This window comes from Cyphomyrmex costatus, unplaced genomic scaffold (assembly GCF_001594065.2).
Source record: "Cyphomyrmex costatus isolate MS0001 unplaced genomic scaffold, Ccosl1.0 scaffold29, whole genome shotgun sequence".
Classification (NCBI taxonomy): domain Eukaryota; kingdom Metazoa; phylum Arthropoda; class Insecta; order Hymenoptera; family Formicidae; genus Cyphomyrmex; species Cyphomyrmex costatus.
Genome location: NW_017277017.1, coordinates 2,415,717 through 2,437,242, shown reverse-complemented (window position 1 = coordinate 2,437,242; position 21,526 = coordinate 2,415,717). Strand labels below are relative to the sequence as shown.

Genomic DNA, 21,526 nt, shown 5'->3' with positions numbered 1-21,526 from the left:
CCCAGCAACAATCGACGTGGGCCGTTTTCAGGTATATCCGATCGTTAAAACACGACACGCTTGTATAAAAAGCACGCGTCATAAGTATAATTTGATCGTATAACATAACGATTGTTTTTATCGCCTTCGAGCATCGAGCAATCTGCACGCGCGCCGCACGTTACGTGCTCAAGGAGCAACGCGCCGTCGTTCAACTCGACGACTCGTAAAAGTTTTCTTGATGGATCGCGTAACCATCGTTTGAATCGACGCAGATTCGTCTTCCAGACGCGTGCTCCTTCCACTCGTTTGCGCCGCTGATGCCGTGCTGAAAGAGCGTACGCTTCGCTCGAGAGTAATCGATATATCCACGCTGTGTCCTCGTATGATAATAAATTCTTTTCTCTTTCATCGCGCCGAGGTACGCTCGAGTTTCTTCTCGTGATTATTTGCGCCATCGATCTACTTCATCGTGTATCGCATGCACGTCATTCGCGAAAAATCGAGACCTCGGGAGACGCGCGCGCTTCTTCCTGAATTCTTTGTATGTACCTAAGAGCATCCATGCCGACTAGAGTGAATTCCGTGATATTCTCCGGCGGACGAGGATCAAAGTCCTTCGGAAAATTCATCACGACGTTCTTCTCATCGCGTTCTAGAATAATCGTGAGCGTTAGATTCCGAATGTCCTCCTTATCGACCACTACTTCGCCCCTCTTAATCTTATTCGCGTTCATGTTCTCCTTATCGTTCGATGTGTCCTCTGATTTTTTATCGGTCTGAGAACGATCTCGTCGAGTTTTAGCCGAATTTCGCATCGCGTCCGCCGAAATTAAACTCATTGCTTCGTTTGGAAGCGCATTAACGTACCCGGTGCCGATCGAACAAGAGCGATTAGACGAATGTCCTATCCACGTGGAGAGATCGTCTGGATATCTGTCCTCTACGATGGCGCCGTTTAAAGCCGCCTTAGCGGCCACTTTAGCAGCTCTAATCAAGCCGTTTTGTCGCGTTGTCGTGCTCGACCGAGCGGAGAAGAGCCCGCGTTCGCTGTCGGCGGCACCTCTGTCTTGTCGTCTTCGTCGGCTGGCTTCGCAAGACGCCGATTCCCTTGGCTTCGGTCCTTGGCAGTAGCTGTCCTCGATCACGTCGAGATCCTGCTCGCCACGGCCAACGGGTCGTGCACATTTGACAGCGCGCCTTCTCTTGCAGCCTGGCGTACACGGTGTGCAGCCTTGCCACTCGCCAATGATCCACCTGAAATCGCGCGCGACGATAAGAGCGAGGCTTTTAATTAGCTGGCGACTGCGGGGCGACGGTGATTATCGCGATTACACGTATCGTGTCCCTTCGTTAGTCCCTCAAGATAACAATGACAAGTCTGTTTGACGCGTGGATATGATACGATTCAAATAAAGATATGAGGACAATATATGTTATTATATTATTGTCTATAAAAGAAGTGAATACGTAATGCAAATTCTTTGACGTACAAATTGATTTCAGTACTACCATATATCGAGTTTCGTTAAAAATTGTAAATTATTAATTAGTTTCTCTTATGTGAGATCTTATATGAGGTCTATTAAAGTCCGCATAAATATTTTAAATTACAGAAAGTTTTAAAAATATCAACTTGCCGCGGTATACACGGAGCTTGATTGCATGGTCTGACTTTTGCTTCTGGTTTAGTGATGTTTTTGCAAAATTTATCGTCCACTAGTCCGCCGATTTTCTCGATGCAACGAGGTTTCGATACCTGTTCTCCCGGGCCGCAACCTGCCGAGCATTTCTCCCAATCGATGTAGTCCCATGAGAACTCGTGTGTGCGGGGAATTCGTTGCTTCAATCCTAATGAGTATTTCAACGTAACGTTCTCCTTTGCTAAAACCTATCAGATTACTAGCTGTCAAAGAAATTCTACGAAAGGATAAAATTAAATTTCTCTTTAATGTACACTAAAAGATCAGTTTTTGATATTTATGGCTATAATTGCATGACAAATATAATTATGATAAAGAGCTTAATTAATTTTACCGTTATAATTTTAGTAGTAACACACACACATATAATTATATTTTTTACTAAAAAGAATATATAGTGGTCTCAAAAAAACGGGAATTTTATACTCGTATAATTTTATACTCGTTTTCAGAAACAACTATAGATATATTTTTTACAAGTAAGGTTTTTCAACCGATGTGTTGCGCCACACAGATGTGCCGCAAAGAGTTTCCAAATGTGCGGTGAAAATGTTAGAGAAGGTAAAAAGAAGCGAAAAAATTTAGAAGTAAATAAAAAAGCGCGTAAAGTACGAAATGAAAAATATTTATAAAAATATGAAAATGACTTAAATTATATATTGTGATTACTCTCATTTTAATAAAGAAAAAAACAAACTTTTAAAACAACTAATATTATAGCAATAATATTATAATTATAAGAATAAAGCTTCCAAACATAATATTTTACCATGTAATGGTAATCACGTACACTAAACATTTTCTTTCAACGTACTTTCTAAAATAACTTAGTAGTTACTTCAGTATAAAGGCGAGAAAACGGACATTACACTTCGTGACACATTTTAAGAAATAAAAAATTAAGTTTTAACCGTTTTGTAAAACGTTATAAACTTTTTCGCGTCGCGTCGGCAAATTATATTTAAAAAAAGACTCAGTTTTTAAAATTCACTTCCTTTGAAGATTATAGCAGCTGATTATTAAGCAGTATTACGATTTTAAATGAACATAAAGTGTTCTTAAGAGAGTATTTCTCTTTGTGCATTTTTACCGATAGTACATGTCCAAGTTCGAACACCTTGTTTGAGATACGTTATCGATTTGCCAAGAGTAGCAACTAATTAGCAGAGTGCGCTCATTATGTTTACCAATATAGTCAAGTCCTCAGTGACGGGTCCCGGTATATTCAAAGCTTCCTGCCTCGGTCTTATCATTCCCAGCCACGCCTTGGAACCCGGCACATTGAACATTCCTAGACGGTTGCTGAAATAATCGCACCGCGTTGTTAATTACAGCGAGACTATTATCTTTATTTGCCTGATATGTTGTAAACGTGAAAAGATTAATGGAGTACAGGTTAAAGAAAGACCTTGAATTAGAAATATTATTCGCGTTCGATCAGACAATAAATATACAATTGATGCCGGTTTTCTCGAGATTATCACATAAATGTGTAATGTGTTAGAAAAATGAAGAATTTCATTTACCCATCGATCAATATGATTTTCGTATTTTTCGTGCGTACCACGATTCTGGATTTAGTCGGTTCTGCCTCCTCGACGCGAATATTTCTGGCACCGACCGGCACATCTGTTATTTTCTTGAGTCCTTAACGCAAAAATTCGTTCGAGAAAGATTATTGCAAGAAACTGTTACGCACGATATTATTCGTCGAGATTCCATTTTGGTGCAACATCGCGTTGTTACGCAATGCGAAAAGAATTATTTGGCTGTCGCGAATCGTGCTCTCTCTCTCTCTCTCTCTCTCTCTCTCTCTGACACACATACATATAATACACGTTCTCAATGCACTGCTCAGGATTCCTCTTGGAGAGCAAGACTAAACGCGCGCCTTATACTTCTGCTCTGACGGAATTTTAATTCACAGAAGTTCTCGTTCGCGTACTTCCTATTCACAGTGCCGTCGACGACACTGAAGTTCATCGGTATTTTTGTCAAGTTGCGAAATTTGCACGACGTGGAATAGTAAGCGAGAACGCCAAGAAAATTATTATGAAGTATTCAAAAGAAAGAAACTGAATATCTGTTGAAGGCGTTAATACAAAATTCAACTATCATCTTTGAAATATTGCAAGCGTATTTTTAATAATGCAGAAGTATCTTCACTTCAATATTCGATAAAGGCTTTTGCTTTGCAAAAGCAGAATCGTATTTGTATTCCAAATATTAGGCAAAATGAAATTTTTGTATATGCATCTGTATGCATTTTTATATTTGCGTTTGTAAGTGAGTATTTTTTCTTTCTTACGAGGTTGGGCCGTAAAGGACATTGTTCCTTGTTTCAGGGTGCACGAAGTGCTATCGCCTCGACAGACACCACAAACGTCTTCGACGGCGGTGGATTCCATATCTAGGTCACAAGGTATTTCCCTACACACACCCCCAACGCAAATGTCCCGAATACCTCTATAGCACGTGGTACCATCCACCACTTTCGGTCTCAGCGATGCCACCAGATTAGTTTCGCTTATACAGTAAAGCGCGCAGGGGTTTTCGGATGCCTTCAAATCTAGGAAAGATAAGTCACGAAGTCGACGCGCGGTTAATGAAGATCACTTATCGCTCTTATTACCTTCAGGCAGATTATACGCCACCCAACGATGAATCTTTCCGTCTTCCGGAAATACCCAGTCGTTGAATTCGGCGCACTGCACGTCGCGAAACGAGGGTGCGCCGATTTCACAGGGCTGTAAAGAAACTCGATGTTAATTTCGCGTATAATCATTTTCTGCCTTAAGCAGCTTTACATAAACGCAGCGCGTTTAACACTTTGTTTCCTTACTTTAAAAGTAACACATCTCATAAAATTTACTTTTACAGGAAAGAGGAAAAACTACAATATTTTTCGACTTAACAGAAAATTATTAACTAAATTATATTGGCAAAGGAACCTTAGAAATATAATTAAATGTCATTTTTGTCATTTTTGTTTCCTTGAAAAAATTATTCTTCTTGAGTTGTGAAGTGTGTAATTTTCATATCTTAGAAAATTATAATATATTCGGAATAAATTATCAAAAGATACATATAACTCGAAATATTAGAATAGTTTGTATTAGAATAATTTACTTTGATTAACTAAAATGACCAAGTTCAAGATAAAATAATTTTTTTTTCAAATTTCGATTATCAAATTTATCTTAATTCTAAATGTTTTCCGTACAAAATTTTCTTTCTATTCATAAAAACGATACAATTCAAAATCACTCTTGTATAAGAAGATACAAAATTGTAATCTCTTTGGAAACTTTACAAACTATATAAGTGCTTAGTGCTTTGATGGACTGTGAAATTAAGTTAGTTTACTTTTGATGATTGATAGAATAATTATCTAACTCATTCTCAAAGGATAATAACATGAAAATCATATTTTGTGAGTTGTGTCACTTTCGAAGCAAGGAAACGACTTTTTATCTTTGTCTATCTAAATTTCAATCTGTTAGCTTAAGCTTCGTGTAGTATTTTTTTCTCCATTATTTAACGATTATTACATGCTTTCGCGTGTCGTGTAAAATTCTCTGTAAGAAAGCGTTTCTTCAATTTCTGTAACAATCTCATGGAAGATGCAATCGTCGCATAAATCGAACGTTCACTCAAGATCGCGTTAGTTCGCGCTGCGCTTACTGGAAATCGTTTACGAGCACTCTTGAAACTAACATCCGTGGCGCAGATTTTATGGCGCTTCCTGTCACCCACGCAATAAGAGCCGCCTTTGGACGGAGATGGCTGGTTACATTTTCTCACAGCGTATGCCACTCCGGAGCCGCATGTCCGCGAACACCTGCTCCAGGACGACCAGGCACCCCAGCCACCGTCTGTGATTCCGGGTCGTTCTCCTACCATTAGGCACTTCATTTGGTAACACCACTGTAACATTCGTTAACCTCGACATCGCGGCACCTGGACTGACTTATATCATGGAAAACGAGAAGACACGAAGGATGGTCCCGGACGGGGAGGTACATTATGAACGAAACTAAATGATGCACTACGTCCTTTAGAAGCGCGACGTGGAAATTTATTATGATTTGCGAGAAGATATTCTTGCGCTTCGAGAGATCTCCGTCTTGTTCCATTAGAATCACTAACGCTATTCCCCAACGCGAATAATTATCGAGTCCCTTTACGATTTCTATGCAATTTTAAGTGTACTTAAACCTGCTTAAATGCACTGCCAGATAGAATAATATTTCCTTCTGTCGTTTCGTTGCAACGTAATCACTTTGCACTTTAAAAACGAATCATATAACGCATATATATTTATCTTTTATTTAATGTAATGCATAGTATTGCTCTTTATTTAAAGCTACTCTCGATGTGCCAATATTAATTATTTGTAATGATACGTGCTACTCTGCGCGTAGTTACAAAAATAATATTAATTCATGGATGTATCTCTCACGTTTAATATGCATACATTTAAGTAAATATACTGAAATTCATGCACTCCGTGCCTCCAATTTCTCGGCTCATTATTTTATAAAAATTCTCGGGAATATCTCGTCATTTTGTTGAAGGGAGAAAATGATTACTTGAATTAACATTAGCTATCTCACCTTTCCATTTAAAACGTCCGTATTAAAGTATACGCCAGCTTGATTCCGCGATAACACGCAAACGCATTAAATCTACCCTCAGCCGGCGATGAGATAATTGCTCTTTGTTTTACAAACTGCAATTGCGCATCTATTTGTCTATTTCATTCCACCGATGATTGAATCGGCTGTTGTGAAGTGGCATGACAAACAAACTGAATTTTTACGCACGTAGGTAGATCAATCTATTTTCGTAGTCGATGTTATCGCTCCGATTTCAATTTTTTAAACTTCGCAATTCTCTGTACATCGTCCAATTTTACTCACTAAATTTCATCGGTCGGAAATTTGTTTTTCTCTTTACGTTGAGTTATTTAAATGAAATATCATCCATTCTCCTTTTTTTTTCTATCAATATTCGAACAGATCGTACACGCTTTAAAAAGATACATATGTGAATCTATATCTTGGCTGATTTTATTCACATCTCTCGTAAACGTTTTATTATTTATAAGTGTAGCTTTTATATATCCAATAAAATTTTTGTAATCGAGATACACCTTTGAAATTTTTGTTAATATTCACATATTCGCAAGATCTGCGAAGTCATTGTCTGTTTTTTGATGCTGATGGTCTCATTTATCGTACGTGGATATCGACTATCTTTGTGCAGACCTCACTCGAGTAATTAGAGATTACTCGCCGACCATATTCACGAGCTTCGAGCACGGTAGTGTCCGACACGGTAGTCGGTCAGCCGGTCGGCGCTAATGACTCTCGTCTACGCGCTTCGACGCTTCAGCATGCTCGGTTATTAACATTATCACCCAAACCTGATATTTCGCTGATGTGTGATATTTGGACACCGCTTGTCTCCCGGCTTATGGACCTTACGTATACCTACATTCTATCACGTTTTGCCGAATCCCTTTTGCAACATCACGTAGCCGCGCATGCTCGACTAACCGCAAAAAACATTTCAGCCAACTTGTCTTGTTTCGATTTCCGAAATATCCGTGACTCAACTTCAAATAAGTTTCATCTGGCAAGATACGAATTTTTATGCAGGATATATGTATGTCCGATTATATATGTATTGTATATTGTATATACAAAAAAATAAGTCAGGCTGATTTATTTGATATTTCAAGGGAATATATTTTGGAAAGAATCTACTAGATATGTATATAGATATTTGTTCAAATTGCTACAAATGTAAATTTCACTTTACGCGTCCGCGAATCACGATAATCAAAAAGTTAGTTTTAATTATCTCGCGTCTCAAGAAAATCTCTTAATTCAAATTTGTTATTCGACTTACACTCGCAATTATCTCGCGAACTCGGAAAGAACTCTCTTACTCGTGTACTTAATTCGACTCCGTACTCTGAGTGAACTCAGGAAGAACTCTTATTTGTGTCTTTTAGCTCCGTAATCTGTCACGACTCTTTTCGGACTCTCCGTTAGGGTTTGAGCACAAGATTGCCGTAACACATTAAGACTTTCAAAACAATTAATAAGATTATTTTTGACTTGCTTACGAACGATTAAATTACTTACTTTTATAACCCTTACTCGCATTCTCCGAAAACCGCGCTATCCCTTCTATAACGACTACGATATATCTCGACAATCGATTGTCAACCAATAATTCGCGAGACTCCTCGACTTTTTCTGTTTCTCTCTCTCTCTCTCTCTCTCTCTATATATATATATATATATATATATATATATATATCTCCATATATTGTATATTATATAAGTATTCGTTCATTAAATTTAAATTTAAAGTCGACTTTAACATTTTTGAGAATTATAAACGCTTCTTGGATAAATTCAAATAAATTCTTTTATTTCTGAAATAAATTTCACATCGCGCACGACTATCCGTGCACTGCTTTGTAATTTTCATCTGACTTTTTGATCTTCTTAAACATATTTAAGTAAATCCTTTTAGTTCCGAAACAAATTTCAAATTGACTATCCACATTCACTACTTTATAAAATTTTAACTCATTATTAAGTTTTAAATAAATAATCTTTTAAGTTTTGAAGTGTATAATTAGTCTTCTATAAGAAGCTCTGCTTATTAAACCGAAGGGAAGCAAGAAACCGGCTGTATAAAAATTGCAATTTTTTATAAACTTGCAAACGTATTATTATGAAAGAATTTACAGCGCAGCGTTAGCTTGACTTTGTGAGAATGCATCTGTGAATACCCGCTTGTAATCTTTAACATTGCCGCGCTTTGTTGCCTTAAGGGCCAATGAAACTTAACTGAAGCCTGAAACTGGTTTTAATTCTGAAAGGGCACGTGACTTACGGTTGATGGCAGATCGAGATAGCTTTTTTTTAGTTTTCTATTATATGCTCTCGTCGTATCTCTTTCATAAATTACTTAAACTGTTCCGACATAATGAGCTCTCAGTGAAAGATCCTCCAGAACCTTAATTAATTGATCAATATATAATTTTTTTTAAATCTGTACTTTGATATTAAGGCTTTTAAAGGCAAATTCTTATTCATCAGTCATACTTATAAACAAATATCTTAGTAAACAATAAAAGTAAGTTAAAGTTGCACAAATAAAATCTGCATAATTAATCATCATAAATTCTTAATGGTTTGATATGACATTAATATATGGAACAATTGAAACATTGAAACTCGACGAGTATTTTTCTTTTAATGAAATTATCGAGATTTGAGAAAAACTATAAAGAAATAAAAAAGAAATTATTGTACTGTAGGGAACTAAAATAACACAGTTCAATTAAAAGTTATTTAACAAATAATAAAAGTTTAAACTTTTTTTTAAATTAATTTTTCTCGTACATAATATAGTCTCGAAATAAAAAAATTATAGTTACTCTTATAAATTGTTCTATCACAGTTCATGTAATCTGCGGATCTTAGATCATCCATCGTGCCTTATTTTACGCTCTTTATTCGTAAGCAGGTATTTACTCTCTTTTCGCCACATGGGGTGCCCTCAGCAGGTGGTTTCCTGCCAGTCACGCAACCTCTTCCAGGGATGGCGCACCTAAGGGTTTCACAAGTCTGAAAACGGTGATAAGATCGTCTTGGTTTAGTAATTTTTTTTAATTAAAGATCTAAGGTAAATATACTAATTAGTGAACAGCTAATAGACATGACCCAACTCAAACAATTGATTTATGTTCACTAACTGGTATATTTATAATAAATAATATGAGTTTCATATATAAATCTGTTCTTATCATTATATCTTTTTTTATTATTTTTAAATCATCTTGCATATTACTTTTATTTTTTTCTCAAATAGCTTATAAAAATGTGTATGTATTATATCTATGTAAGTATATATGTGAGTGCTATTGTATACATTGAGCTCGAGTTTGCTAATAAGTCAAAATGAGGTCTATGAAGCTGGCACCCCTAAATGCGAATTTTGATACAATTAACATCGCATTTGATTGTCCACATTTGCTCATCAAAAAAAAATTTTTGTCCAACTTTGAAAAAAAATTATAAATAAATAAAAATTGTAGCATCCCCATATGATTATTCTTCTGAATTACATACGGAATTCGATTGTCCACTTGTGCGTACGCGTTGTCCACCTATAATTTCTTTTGTCCATATCTTTCAAAGGAAAGTTATAAACAAATGTAAAACTGGGTTTAATTTTGGTTTAAAACTGATTTAAAATTCATTTTCCAATTTTACAGTATTCTTCCTTCTTTCAATTAGAATAGGATTATGTAACTGAGATATCAAAAGTGACGAATTGTTAAATTTTAATTTATTTATAACTTTCTTTTGAAAGGTGGACGAAAGAAACTTATGGGTGAACAAATACGCATAGTGGATAATAATCGAATCCCGTTTGTAATTCGAAGGAATATTCATATTGGAGAGAGAGAGTGCTACAATTCTTTATTTATTTATAATTTCTTTTTCAAGGGTGGACAAACATTTTTTTAAGTGGACAAACGTGGACAAATGGTGGACAATCGAATGCAATGTTAATTTTATCAAAATTCCCATTTGGGGGTGTCAGCTTCACAGACCTATCAAAATGACTGAGGATCAATCCATCTCTGCGGGAGTTTCATTTTAGTTAGATGCGTGTCGATCGCGATATCGTGCCAAGATATCGCAAGTTCTTCGGTCTTTTATCTGATGCTGTGCACAGTTGGAGAACGTATTTTCCTAAACGGATAAGGTAGGCCGCAAAGGCATCGGTTTGTAAATGTGAACGGCAGATGGTGCCCGTTTACGGCCGATGTGGATTCGCAAGCAGATACGTTAACACGAGCATTATCGGATTTGCTTTAACAAATTGACTGGTTGTCGTTTAATATTTTCGTCTTAAGAAAGACTGCTGTGCACGTCTAAGTTGATATAGTCACTACAGCACAAAAATGGAATAAAACATACACATATACTTTTTTTTGTTAATCTCTTGTTTCGTTCGCGATTTTATTGTTTTAACTTGGGAAAAAGTCATCATTTTTTTTACGTAAAACGATCATCTCAGGTGTTTTAGATTTCGTTTGAAATCATTATTGTTTTACAACATATTGTATTATATATTATTGATTGTTATCTATCTTATGAGTATTTAAAAATATTATAGATATAAATTTAAATTTTAATCAAATCTTTCTAAAAAATTAACTAAACTGTTTAAATATTAACTAAACTGTTTAAATATTAAACAGAATAAGCATGTTAAATAACTTATTATGACAATATATATTTCTAAAATATATATATAAATATTTTAATTAATGTAATGCTTTTTTATTGGGAGTTTTCAATGTAATTGAATATTTAAAGGTAGTTATTAAAACAGAAAAAAAATATGTTTAATAAATAATATCCATAAAAACAATATTTTACACAATTTATTTTTTTGTTTCTAGGCTATAAAAACACCTGTATAAACACTCCAGGCTATTCCCGAGTTAACCAATTTGATAAAAATTGCAACTGTGTTAACTTAAGTTTAGCATTGTCTGAACAAACAAATCAAAATGTAAAAAAACATGAAAAGCAAATCATATTCCTTTTGTTGTTGCTATTCTATTATTCCTTTTTATATTCCAAAAAGATCATTCTCCAAATACCTTATATTAGGGTAATACTGTGAAGTATTAACTTTATTAAATATCTTGAAGATCATATTTTTTTAATTATATTGTGATATATTGATTAGATCCAATTTTGTCTTTCCAGCTCTTCTATTTCAAAAAAATAACAATAACTCAACTATTCCATTTCAAAATAATAACCCTTTATATTTGCAAATTAAATATAAATCTTGATAGATTAAATAGCATTTCGCGTATATCACGCTTCAGTTCGTAATATCGCTTCATCGAAACTTATATACATATTCATCATAATAAAGATTGATTGAGAATTTAGAAACAATGTTTGAGCTTCTTGCTTTTCTCGGAAATTGTACTCTCGTCAACTATGAGTCTTTTTTCTGTTTTCAAATTTTCGGTTCTTCTATCACAAAGATAGTGATGAATTTATGATCCGCGAACCTGCATCTTTTTTCTATTCAATCCCTCAAAATATATTGCATTTGATTTTTCAGAGTTTTTTTTAACGTTCTATATTCTGTTATCGCTTTGTGCGTTGAAGAAATTGTTCAGGGAAGAAAGTATGCTATTATTTTTGAAGCTTAAATTAAAAATTGATGTGTAAACGAAAAGTGTACTATATTTATTAACTAAATGTCTATTAAGTTGCACAGTCTCTGCAGCACGAATAAAAGAAATTACAGAACATGAACGTAAATTTGATGATTTTGTTGCTAATTATTACCCTTTTCACAATTTTATCGCTTCTATCGATTTGACAAAAATAGTCACTATTAATTGCAACTTTAACTTTGGAATGTTACTGTTAATAAATTTTTACCTAAACACTTTTAAATTTTAACATGGTTTATGTTATTATAATTTTGATAATTTTAAATAACGTTAAAAATGTTTAAAATTAAAGTTTATCTTTGTATTAAAATAGTGTTAATTCCACTATTTTAATTTAACACTTATATGACATAAAAAATGTAAAAGTTCTTAATTTTTTTATATGGATATTTTCATCTAAAAAAGTGTTATAATATAAGAAAAATATGATAACACATTTTATGGAGTATTATATACGTTTTATGGAATTATTCGGAATAGATTTCGATCGGAATCGTGTAATTATTCTCTAGATTTCTATTAGGTATGTTTTCTAGAGAAAATTGGAATCTATTCCGATAATTCCAATTAGTCTAAAAGTAAATTTCCCTATTTTAGGAAATATACAGAAAGACAAAGTTTAAAAATCTAAAAAAAGTTTATTTTAACTCATTACACTTTGGTTATTTAAAAAAATATCGACATTTTTTTCTATGCACTTGTCGAATCGTAAAAAAATTTTGTATGCCTTGTTTATACCATGACGTGCTATTTTTACAAGCCACGTATTAACCGCAGTTTTAACTTCCTCGTTATTATTGAATCACTAACCGTCTATATAAAGTTTCAATTGATGGAAAAGATAAAAGTCACTTGAAGTAAAATCCGGAGAATACGGAGGATGTTTCTAAGACTTGAAGAACCCACTCAGGATTGTGTTCGGAAACTGAATATCCCCCAATATATTATTTTATCCTTGTTTAACACTGATCCTCAGTGTCGTTTCTTACGTGACAAAAAATAGGGAAACTCATTTTTTGATCATAGACGGCTTGCAAAAACGGACACGCCGAAATAAGACGTGCAAAAAATTTTTTTCACTATTCAAAAAATGCAAAGAGAAAAATGTCGATTTTTTTAAATAATCAAAATGCAATGAGTTAAAATAATTTTTTTCAGATTTTTAAACTTTATCTTTCTGTATTTTTTAAAATAGGGAACCTCATTTTTGGACTAATTCTCATTGTCGAGGGTTAAATTAGTACAGTCACTATTAAATCGGTTAAAATATAAAGCATCAAAAAAAAAAATTATTAAACAATAAAATATAAAGCATCAAGAAAACTAAATTATGTGTATGTTTTATTCAATTATACTCTGCAGTATGGCTTTGTTAACTTAATAAAGCTTGCCACGGGACGTTACTTTTTCGCAACGTTGCATCTATAATCTTCTATGCGTAACTTACGACTCCCATGTCACATTGCCGAGCGTCTAGTCGATATCGTAAACGGCATTGATCATCACCGTTATACATCACGCCCGGCAACATTTCCGCTGCGGGAAAGTGATGATCCTGCGGCTCGTCCTCCAAGCAGAACGCGAGACCCTGCCTGAAATCAATCATTCTATATTTCACATTTCTGAAATTTTGAAATGGATATATTGAAATGGATTAAAAATTAAATGTCGCAATGTGTAAAGCATGCTATTACTCATCTATTCAAGTGATACAAGAGAGATACAAAAATCTCCTTCACTGTATGACTTAAATTTTGATAAAGGGATATTTCTAAGGAACTATATTTTTGTGAAATTCTCTTCGTTATACTTTCTTCGTCCTTGTGTGTTGCGGTTTGGAATTTTAATATAATTTAATTTGACATATAATTTTATAAAAGATTTATATTTTCCACAATAGAGTTTTGATTATTCAGAGTTTTTGATATCCTAAACAAAATTTTGCTGACAAAACCGGAATATCGTTGGAACTTCATATTTGTTATATGAATATTTATTAGTAACTTATGGCGATCGTTCACCGTCGTGTTTCATATCGCGGATCACCGTCGAGTTTTACGAGACAACCAACGGCGTAGTTCTTAATTTAATTTGAAATTTACGGCCGTAGATCAGGCACTCCGTACCTCTCCGCTTCTAGAAAACGCACGGAGCAGATGAGAAAAGCAGTTTTGTTACTGGCGGATTTTAATAAAGCCACCGGCGAAAAAGCAACAAGCATTAAGCTCACTCGATGTACGAGCGCAGGTAACGTCGGGAACATTCAGACCATTTTTTCGTGATGTACATGTCGCCAGGATGCATAACGGTGGTCTCCGCGTATACGTTTCCATGATAAACTATACCAGGACAGCCGTTCTTCCGCTGCACGTCGTGGGACATACCCAAGCTGGTAATGAGAAAAAGAAAATCGGCTTTCGGAGCGGAATATTTATTGGAGCACGCGCACGCGTCGCGTCGCCCGGACTTGCTCTTAAAAGGTATCTCGAGGTACACGACGACGAGAAGTCGCTTCATACATTAAACAACGCTCTCGACCGTGACTTATTTACGACGACGCCGCGGCATACTATTATTTCCACTCTCGGGGGTAAAGAAACGGTCTTTAGAAATTTATTTCGCATTTTTTCCCCGTCGGTGAAGCATGAAGGGACCAGTCGATTGCGCAAGCAACCGTGAGGAAGCGGCTGTTGAAATGAGAGAAATATGCGTTCTAAAATGTGTCTCCAGGTCAAATAATGGTACATGAAATATTGCAGAGAATATTATGTTAATAAAGTATTAATTTCATTGATTAACGTGATCAGTGTTTGTATAAGATTAATGTACGTACTTACGTGTTCTAGAATTATCTGATTTTATTCCGTGCTTGCGGCGCAGTGTAATTATTTAAAGTTTTTTTGCTTCTAATTATGTCGGAACGTATAAAATTAATTACAGGCTTACGTGTGGCCTATCTGATGAGCTATATGATAACCGGTTGGTAGACCAGCGTCTCTCACAATGACTGCACCTCTCAAAGGATCGCACGTACCAGCGACCGTGGATGTACCAGTGAAGCCACAGAGCTTTCTCGAGACACAGATATCTAATCTGATAAGTTATCGTCAAAAGGGCGAGTACCCGTAATCTCAGGATTAAATTGAATTTCCGACAGAATTGCTTGCGCCGCGTACTTGCTAATGAGAATCGCGCAATCGTGATGATTTGGGTGGGAATCGTCGCCGGGATTCATGGTATACTGCCATTCTTGGAAATGCTTCAACGTTGCATCAGCGTCTCGATTTATTGACAAATTCATCTGTATTCAATACGATATCAGGTTGACACAAATTCAAACGACATGAAAAACGAATGTCGTGTAAATTATAAATTGTAATCGGAATATTTTCTATTTGCAAAAAGGACATATGTATTTATTATTGAACGCGTTAAAAGTAGAAATCGCTTCAATAAAACAATAAAATTTTACTTTAGGACATATTTTTATCTCGTTCTCTTTACCTCATTTTCCTCCACTTCTAATCTTATAATTCTTACTATAGTCAATTGCATGTGTACGCCTAGACTGACGTCATGAAACAACCCTGCAGCCTGAGAAAAGAAGAATTCTCTTATACCCGTTTCTATCAATGTAGATTAACTTCAATCTTGGTTCAACTTTTCATCTTTTTCTAAGAATTTTTAAGAATTAGAAAAAATGAAACAAGTTGTGAATTAGAGATTAAAGTTAATTTATTGTATATTTGTGGCTTAAGATTTCGTAAAATTTCTAGAAGCAGATTTGCAAAATTTTTGGAAGACTTTCAACTCACCATATTGAACAGCGTTAGTATGTAATTTTCGACATCAAACTCTTTGTGATAGTCCAACAAAGATTTGTCCAACACCACCAGCAATTCTAGCGAGTACGACTTATTCTCGTTTGATCTTGCAGGCATCCTTTTCTGCGGATTTAAAGCACGTTTGGCAATAATCCTAGACGTTTCACCAATAACGCTGCAGAGATTCTGCATGGCATCGGCTTGATATTCATCTGGACTCTTTCTGTACACGATATGCGGATGCTCTATTTCTTTGGTAATGTCATGCCCAGCCAGTGGTTCAATCATATACCACGCTTGCTTCGTTTTAATGTATCCAACCTAAAAATTAAAATAATAAAATCCTAGTGTTTTTTAAATTTACAGTTGACGTATTTTGATTGGCAAAGGAATTCATAAATCTTACAAAATTCTGTGTTTAAATTTAATTACTTATATATTCTGCACTTGAGTATATTTAAACAATCTAATGCAAAGATACCGGAATTAATGTAATCGATTAAACTTAGCGTGTTATGTAGCAGTATACTTGTACACTATCAATCGAGTGAAGAACCATTTAATATACTAACAAGTCCATAACAAGTGGATAACGCGCTATCTTCCGATTGGTTTCTTACACGGGCCCGATAGTGACATTGCATGTCTCGCAATCGCTTCAGTTGCATATTATTCAAAAAGTCTTGTGACCCCCGACGTCTCTCAACTACTGCACCTGGTCCGAGGAGTCGATGATTTGGATAGAGCTCGACGTGATATTCTTCGTGATCAATACGCAGACGATAGTGAACGGCATTGTCGCTTGTCGTCCGATTTCGATAGAAGGAGTGTTCAAAATGATGAGGTATTTGATGAGATATAAAGCTTCCATCCGATCTAACTTTTCGCGGTATTACTATTTCCTGTTCGTTCGGTAAATCAACAGCGCGCGTATAACGCCCTTAAAAAAAAAGCAATTGTAAATTGTAGACAATTATTTTTAAATACACGCGGAGTATGTAATTATACATATAATATAATCATATAATTTTTTACATGTAATATATAATTTACTTAATATATTATTTTTAATCATTTTTGGCCATGAAATAATTAGCAATTGAAATTTTTGTTTGTAGCAAACCAATTTTGAAAATTGAAATGCAATAGTAATTACATAATTACTGTTGTATAGGTATCATTAAACTAATGAAAAGTAAACTTAACGTTCGTATCGCCATTGCCGTAATATTTAACATTTGCTTTTAGTATAATTTTATTGGGCTTTGTATTATACATATATATATTTCTCTCTATTATTAGTGAATTTATCGCAACAATACGTTATTTGAATATTATGCTCAAAATTCGGAGTGTACGTTTCACTCATCAATGCATTATACGCGTTTTACTTTATTATGATGTTACACGCATTTCCATTTCCACGAGGAATTTGCTTGGAAATTTAATAGAAACCAGAGGAACATTTCTAAATAATGTTAGGATTGGCAACGTTATCTCATAAAAATAACTCGTTCGCGTTACTAGTTATTGATTTGCAAAAGTAACCGTTATCGCTACTCAAAATATAACAAATCGTTATTTTTTCGTTACTTTTTTTCTTGACACTAATTTAATATTATGTGCAGGTTTTTTTTGGTAAACGTAAAACAGGTATTAAAATTCTATTTTTTAGTAGAGAAATAGAGCTAAAACATGTGTATATATTTTATATATATAATTATTAATTATATATTATATACATACAATATGTAATATTATATATATTCATATTTAGGATAGAATCTCTCACGTGATCTCGCTGATTTCATCACTATAACAGTCTACATGCTATACGTTAACCTATAGAGGTGCGTTCCGTTTCACGCATAGTGCGTATGATACATCACTTTATTCTTGTTGTTGACCGAATATTAAAGAAAGATAAAATGATACATCATGCGCATAATCATGCGTGAAATGGAACGCAGCCTATGAAACGTATGAATTGTGAAAAAAAGTATCGTGATTACGTAATTAAGAGAGCCAATCAGACCTATTCCTTTAACGTCGCATCTTTGTTTTCTATAGCTCTATGTTACGACTAAAACTTTTACGTGGCTAAAAATAAAGTAACGATAAAAGTAACTAGTAAAATCGTTACTATTACCCCAAAAATGTAGCTGCATTTACTATAAACGTTACTCCGAAGAAAATGTAACGTCGTTACCTGTTCGTTACACGAAAAAAGTGACTTGTAACGGTAACGACATTATAAATAACGCATTACTACAATCCTGATAATAATTATATGTATATGTCCAAATATATATTACTGATAATATTCGTCATTGACTACATTCTCTATTATTTAACCTTCAACGTTGCATAATGGCATTAATGCCGCTGCATTACGGAATCACCTATTCAAATTTCAACTTTCTATATGCGTTTCGGTTAATGCATCAACACTAATCGTGAGTAACGATTGATAGCTGTACAATGCCTACATAATAGATTTGTTCAAAAAACTTTATAAAAAGCAATCGATCTATCTATAAACCTACATAGTCGAAGTCGACAAGAAAAAGCGAATGAAACTGACGAACGCCGATATTATTGAAAGATGCGAATATTTTCACCAGCGGGAATATTTCCGTTTCCGTCTTTCCATCATCATCACTTTGTTGCGAAAATACAAGGAGGAGCTTTCTCGTGTAAGTGAAAATGTTACAGAAGGTAGGGTCTCTCGATATCAGATCTCAATTTTGTAATATACGTTACCGAGGGAACATGATAAGACAGAGAAGACATAGAAAGAGAGAGAGAGATAGATAAAGAGAGCGGTAGAGAAAGGAATGAAGCCACGGTAAGCACGTACAATGGATCATCATTTCGTGGTATAAGCGCAGCAGTTTTCCCGCTTGGCAGTGCTATATCATAGAAAAATGTCACTCGCACACACAGCATTTCCTCTTTAAAAAAAAATTGCCCCATTTCAGGGTATTGAACATTCAATTAATAACCGCTCAATTAATTAGTGATAAAATGTTTGAAAGTAATTTTAAATTATTTTTAAATAGAGAGCTATGACAATATTTAATATAATAAATTTATGATAAAATAATTTTTTTAAATGTTATTTCTCTCTTTTTTTTTTATTTAAAGGTTTCGCGATAAAAGAATTATTATTTTACAAGTAAAATAAGTTAAAAGATGGCATGTTATCATGAGCAATTGAAAGAATCCTCTTAAATCGAGCTCATAATGAAAAGAAAACGTGTTTTCGTTTCGCGGTTACGACTGCAATGCAGACAAGGGGAGTTGGCATAGAGATGTGAGGTACAATGGGTCATCTTCTCGTACCACACGACCTACTACTCCTCTCTCTGCTGCTCGCGAAACCGCGAAAAATAGCTCTCGCGTGCGCGCTGTGCCCGACAAGAGGAAAGCTCTCCTCTGATAGATGGCAATGACTTTCTCGAAATAGGACAGGCTGATAGGGTGCGGGAAAGCTCTGAAAGGGATCGACGCGGAAAATTTTTTTCTGTAGAAAATTATGAAAACGGCCAACTACATATCTCAATTTATATAACATTATTCAAACCAGTTTCCTCATGGTTTATGTTGTATCAGCGTGCGTTATACATATATATTTCATGTTTTATATTTTATCCATTTACGCATTTTTTATATCCAACCGATACATGTACATGTTTTTCTTTATAATTGATTTTTACATTCCTTCCTATGGAAGAAAAATAAATATTTCTCGTACATAAATGTTACTGTTTCAAAAAGGATAAAAAAGATTAAAATTTTAATCAAATGAAGCGATTGATCAAATTGCGATATTTTTTTAAAACGTAACATTTAAATTTTAATTCATATTGTTAAAGCTGAATGGATTCAATTAAGATTTTTGTAAATTAAAAATGGTATTAATTAGAAAAATACAGAAAAAATTAATTGAGATTATGTAGAGAACATATACATATATATATATATTGTACATACTTTGATAACTGATATAGAATTTTAATTTTGATTATTGATATCAACGACAAAGCTGAATTGATTTTATCAAGATTTTTGTAAATAAAAAATAATATTAATTAAAGAGAACAGTGTGTAGAAAAAATTGAGATTGTACGGAGAATGTATATACCTTGATAGCCGGGATAAACTTGTTGAAACGTTATAGTTATAAATACGAACAAGCAAATAAATGGATAAGGTGACAAACGTTTCATCATAGTGTCGTCTGATTTTATTGTGACGCGCATCCGTCTTCAGCAAACATTGGTCTGGGAATGTCAATTCAGTTGATAAAATTAAGGGAACTAACTTGTTTGACGTAGGGTGCGTTATACATACACGCTGTGAAGCGACGTATCGATCTCGAAATAAAAGGGTCGACGACCACGTATGGCTGTCAAACCAATCTATTTTCTCGTGTATTTTTCTATGCAGTCTGAATGTTGTCATATTTACACTTTTTATTGTAATTTGTAAAATTCCTCGATATCTCAACATTCTCAACGGGTTGTTTGTATATGACGTCAATATCTCCGTTTGGAAATTCTAGTTTTATTGTTAGTCTCACTTTGAAATAGAATATATTCCTATTTATTTATAAGACAATTTCTATATATTTTTTATTTTTTACATAAAGAGTATTTAAGATTATTATGCTTACGAACAATTATTTTATATTTAGATAAATATATAATTTTATTATTAGAGAGTTAAAATATGAATTTGACAATGAATTGTTCAACGAAATGTTTAGATATTAACAAATATGAGTAGTACGTCGTCGATAAAATTGTCGTATCGTTAGAATGATGCAAGAATAGCTTTCTATCGACATTTAATTTAACTTTCGTGTGCACATGTGCATTCGTAAAAAGGATGAGTGAAGAAGTCCTCCTAATCGTCTGTAGTAAGGGCCACTCTCGGTCGTAGCGGGTCGTTCAATGCAATCTCCTTATCGTAAAGTTCAGATTAAAACGGGCAAAAACTACGACTACGCTTGACCTGAAAACTTGGCCTTGCCGCGTAATTTCCGGGACGCGAAGTTTTTCCGCACGAGTCGTAAGCGCGATCTTGGAAAGAGACGCGATTACTCGGAGAAAAGTGCGATTAATTGAGCGAGCAGAAGCTCTCGATGGAAGGATTGCAGTTTGCTTGCTGTTTTGCACGCTTGCAAAAAGAGTGTTCGTTGAAGTACCGCACGATTAACCTCGACTGTATTCATGTTCATTTGATTTTTATAAATGATTCTACTTACTACTTACTAGCTATATTAATAGGTATTAATAAGTTAACGAGACAATTAATTAATGAGACAAATTAATTACTAAATACTTGATTTTCTTATTAGAAAAAGAATGTGTGACTTGAGCGATAATATATTACATGCAGTGCTGATGCTGTGCACATCAAGAAATCCGGAATTAATCAGTTATATATATATACTCGATATTAAATATAAGACATGAAAATACGTGTCTTTTATCGTCTCTGAAAATAATTGGAACAAGTGCATACGCATGTGCATTCATAGGAGGGTGCTTGTTTATGCGAGAACGTGCCATTGTTACGTTTTGTTGTATCGGATGAAGCTATTTTTTTACATGAGAGACGTGAACTCCATCACTAACAAGAATTTTTTAATTTTAATTTTCATGTTTTTAAATGTTTGATCATTTTCCTATTCAACTTTTTTAAAA

At 34.3% G+C, this 21,526-nt stretch overlaps 1 protein-coding gene across 1 annotated transcript; it reads right to left on the bottom strand.

Moving 5' to 3' along the window:
• Positions 1–467: 467 nt before the first annotated feature.
• Positions 468–20,047, bottom strand: LOC108775177 (A disintegrin and metalloproteinase with thrombospondin motifs 6). Its single transcript, XM_018541464.1, has 16 exons — positions 19,960–20,047; positions 16,385–16,752; positions 15,837–16,133; positions 15,493–15,582; positions 15,165–15,289; positions 14,935–15,081; positions 14,219–14,377; positions 13,436–13,580; positions 9,245–9,337; positions 5,400–5,609; positions 4,315–4,429; positions 3,991–4,251; positions 3,209–3,329; positions 2,870–2,984; positions 1,620–1,870; positions 468–1,236 (listed from the first exon to the last, which is right to left on the bottom strand). The coding sequence occupies exons 1-16, from the start codon at positions 20,045–20,047 to the stop codon at positions 468–470; spliced, it is 3,354 nt and encodes a 1,117-aa protein (XP_018396966.1).
• Between the last annotated feature and the right edge of the window lie 1,479 nt (positions 20,048–21,526).

Coding starts and splice junctions, on each gene's coding strand:
- LOC108775177 (XM_018541464.1), bottom strand. CDS start 20,047: ATGATGAAACGTTTGTCACCTTATCCATTTATTTGCTTGTTCGTATTT. Junction 5,610..9,244: donor CCCCATGTGGCGAAAAGAGA/GTAAATACCTGC, acceptor CGAATGTTACAG/TGGTGTTACCAAATGAAGTG. Junction 1,871..2,869: donor CTGAGGACTTGACTATATTG/GTAAACATAATG, acceptor GTAATCTGATAG/GTTTTAGCAAAGGAGAACGT.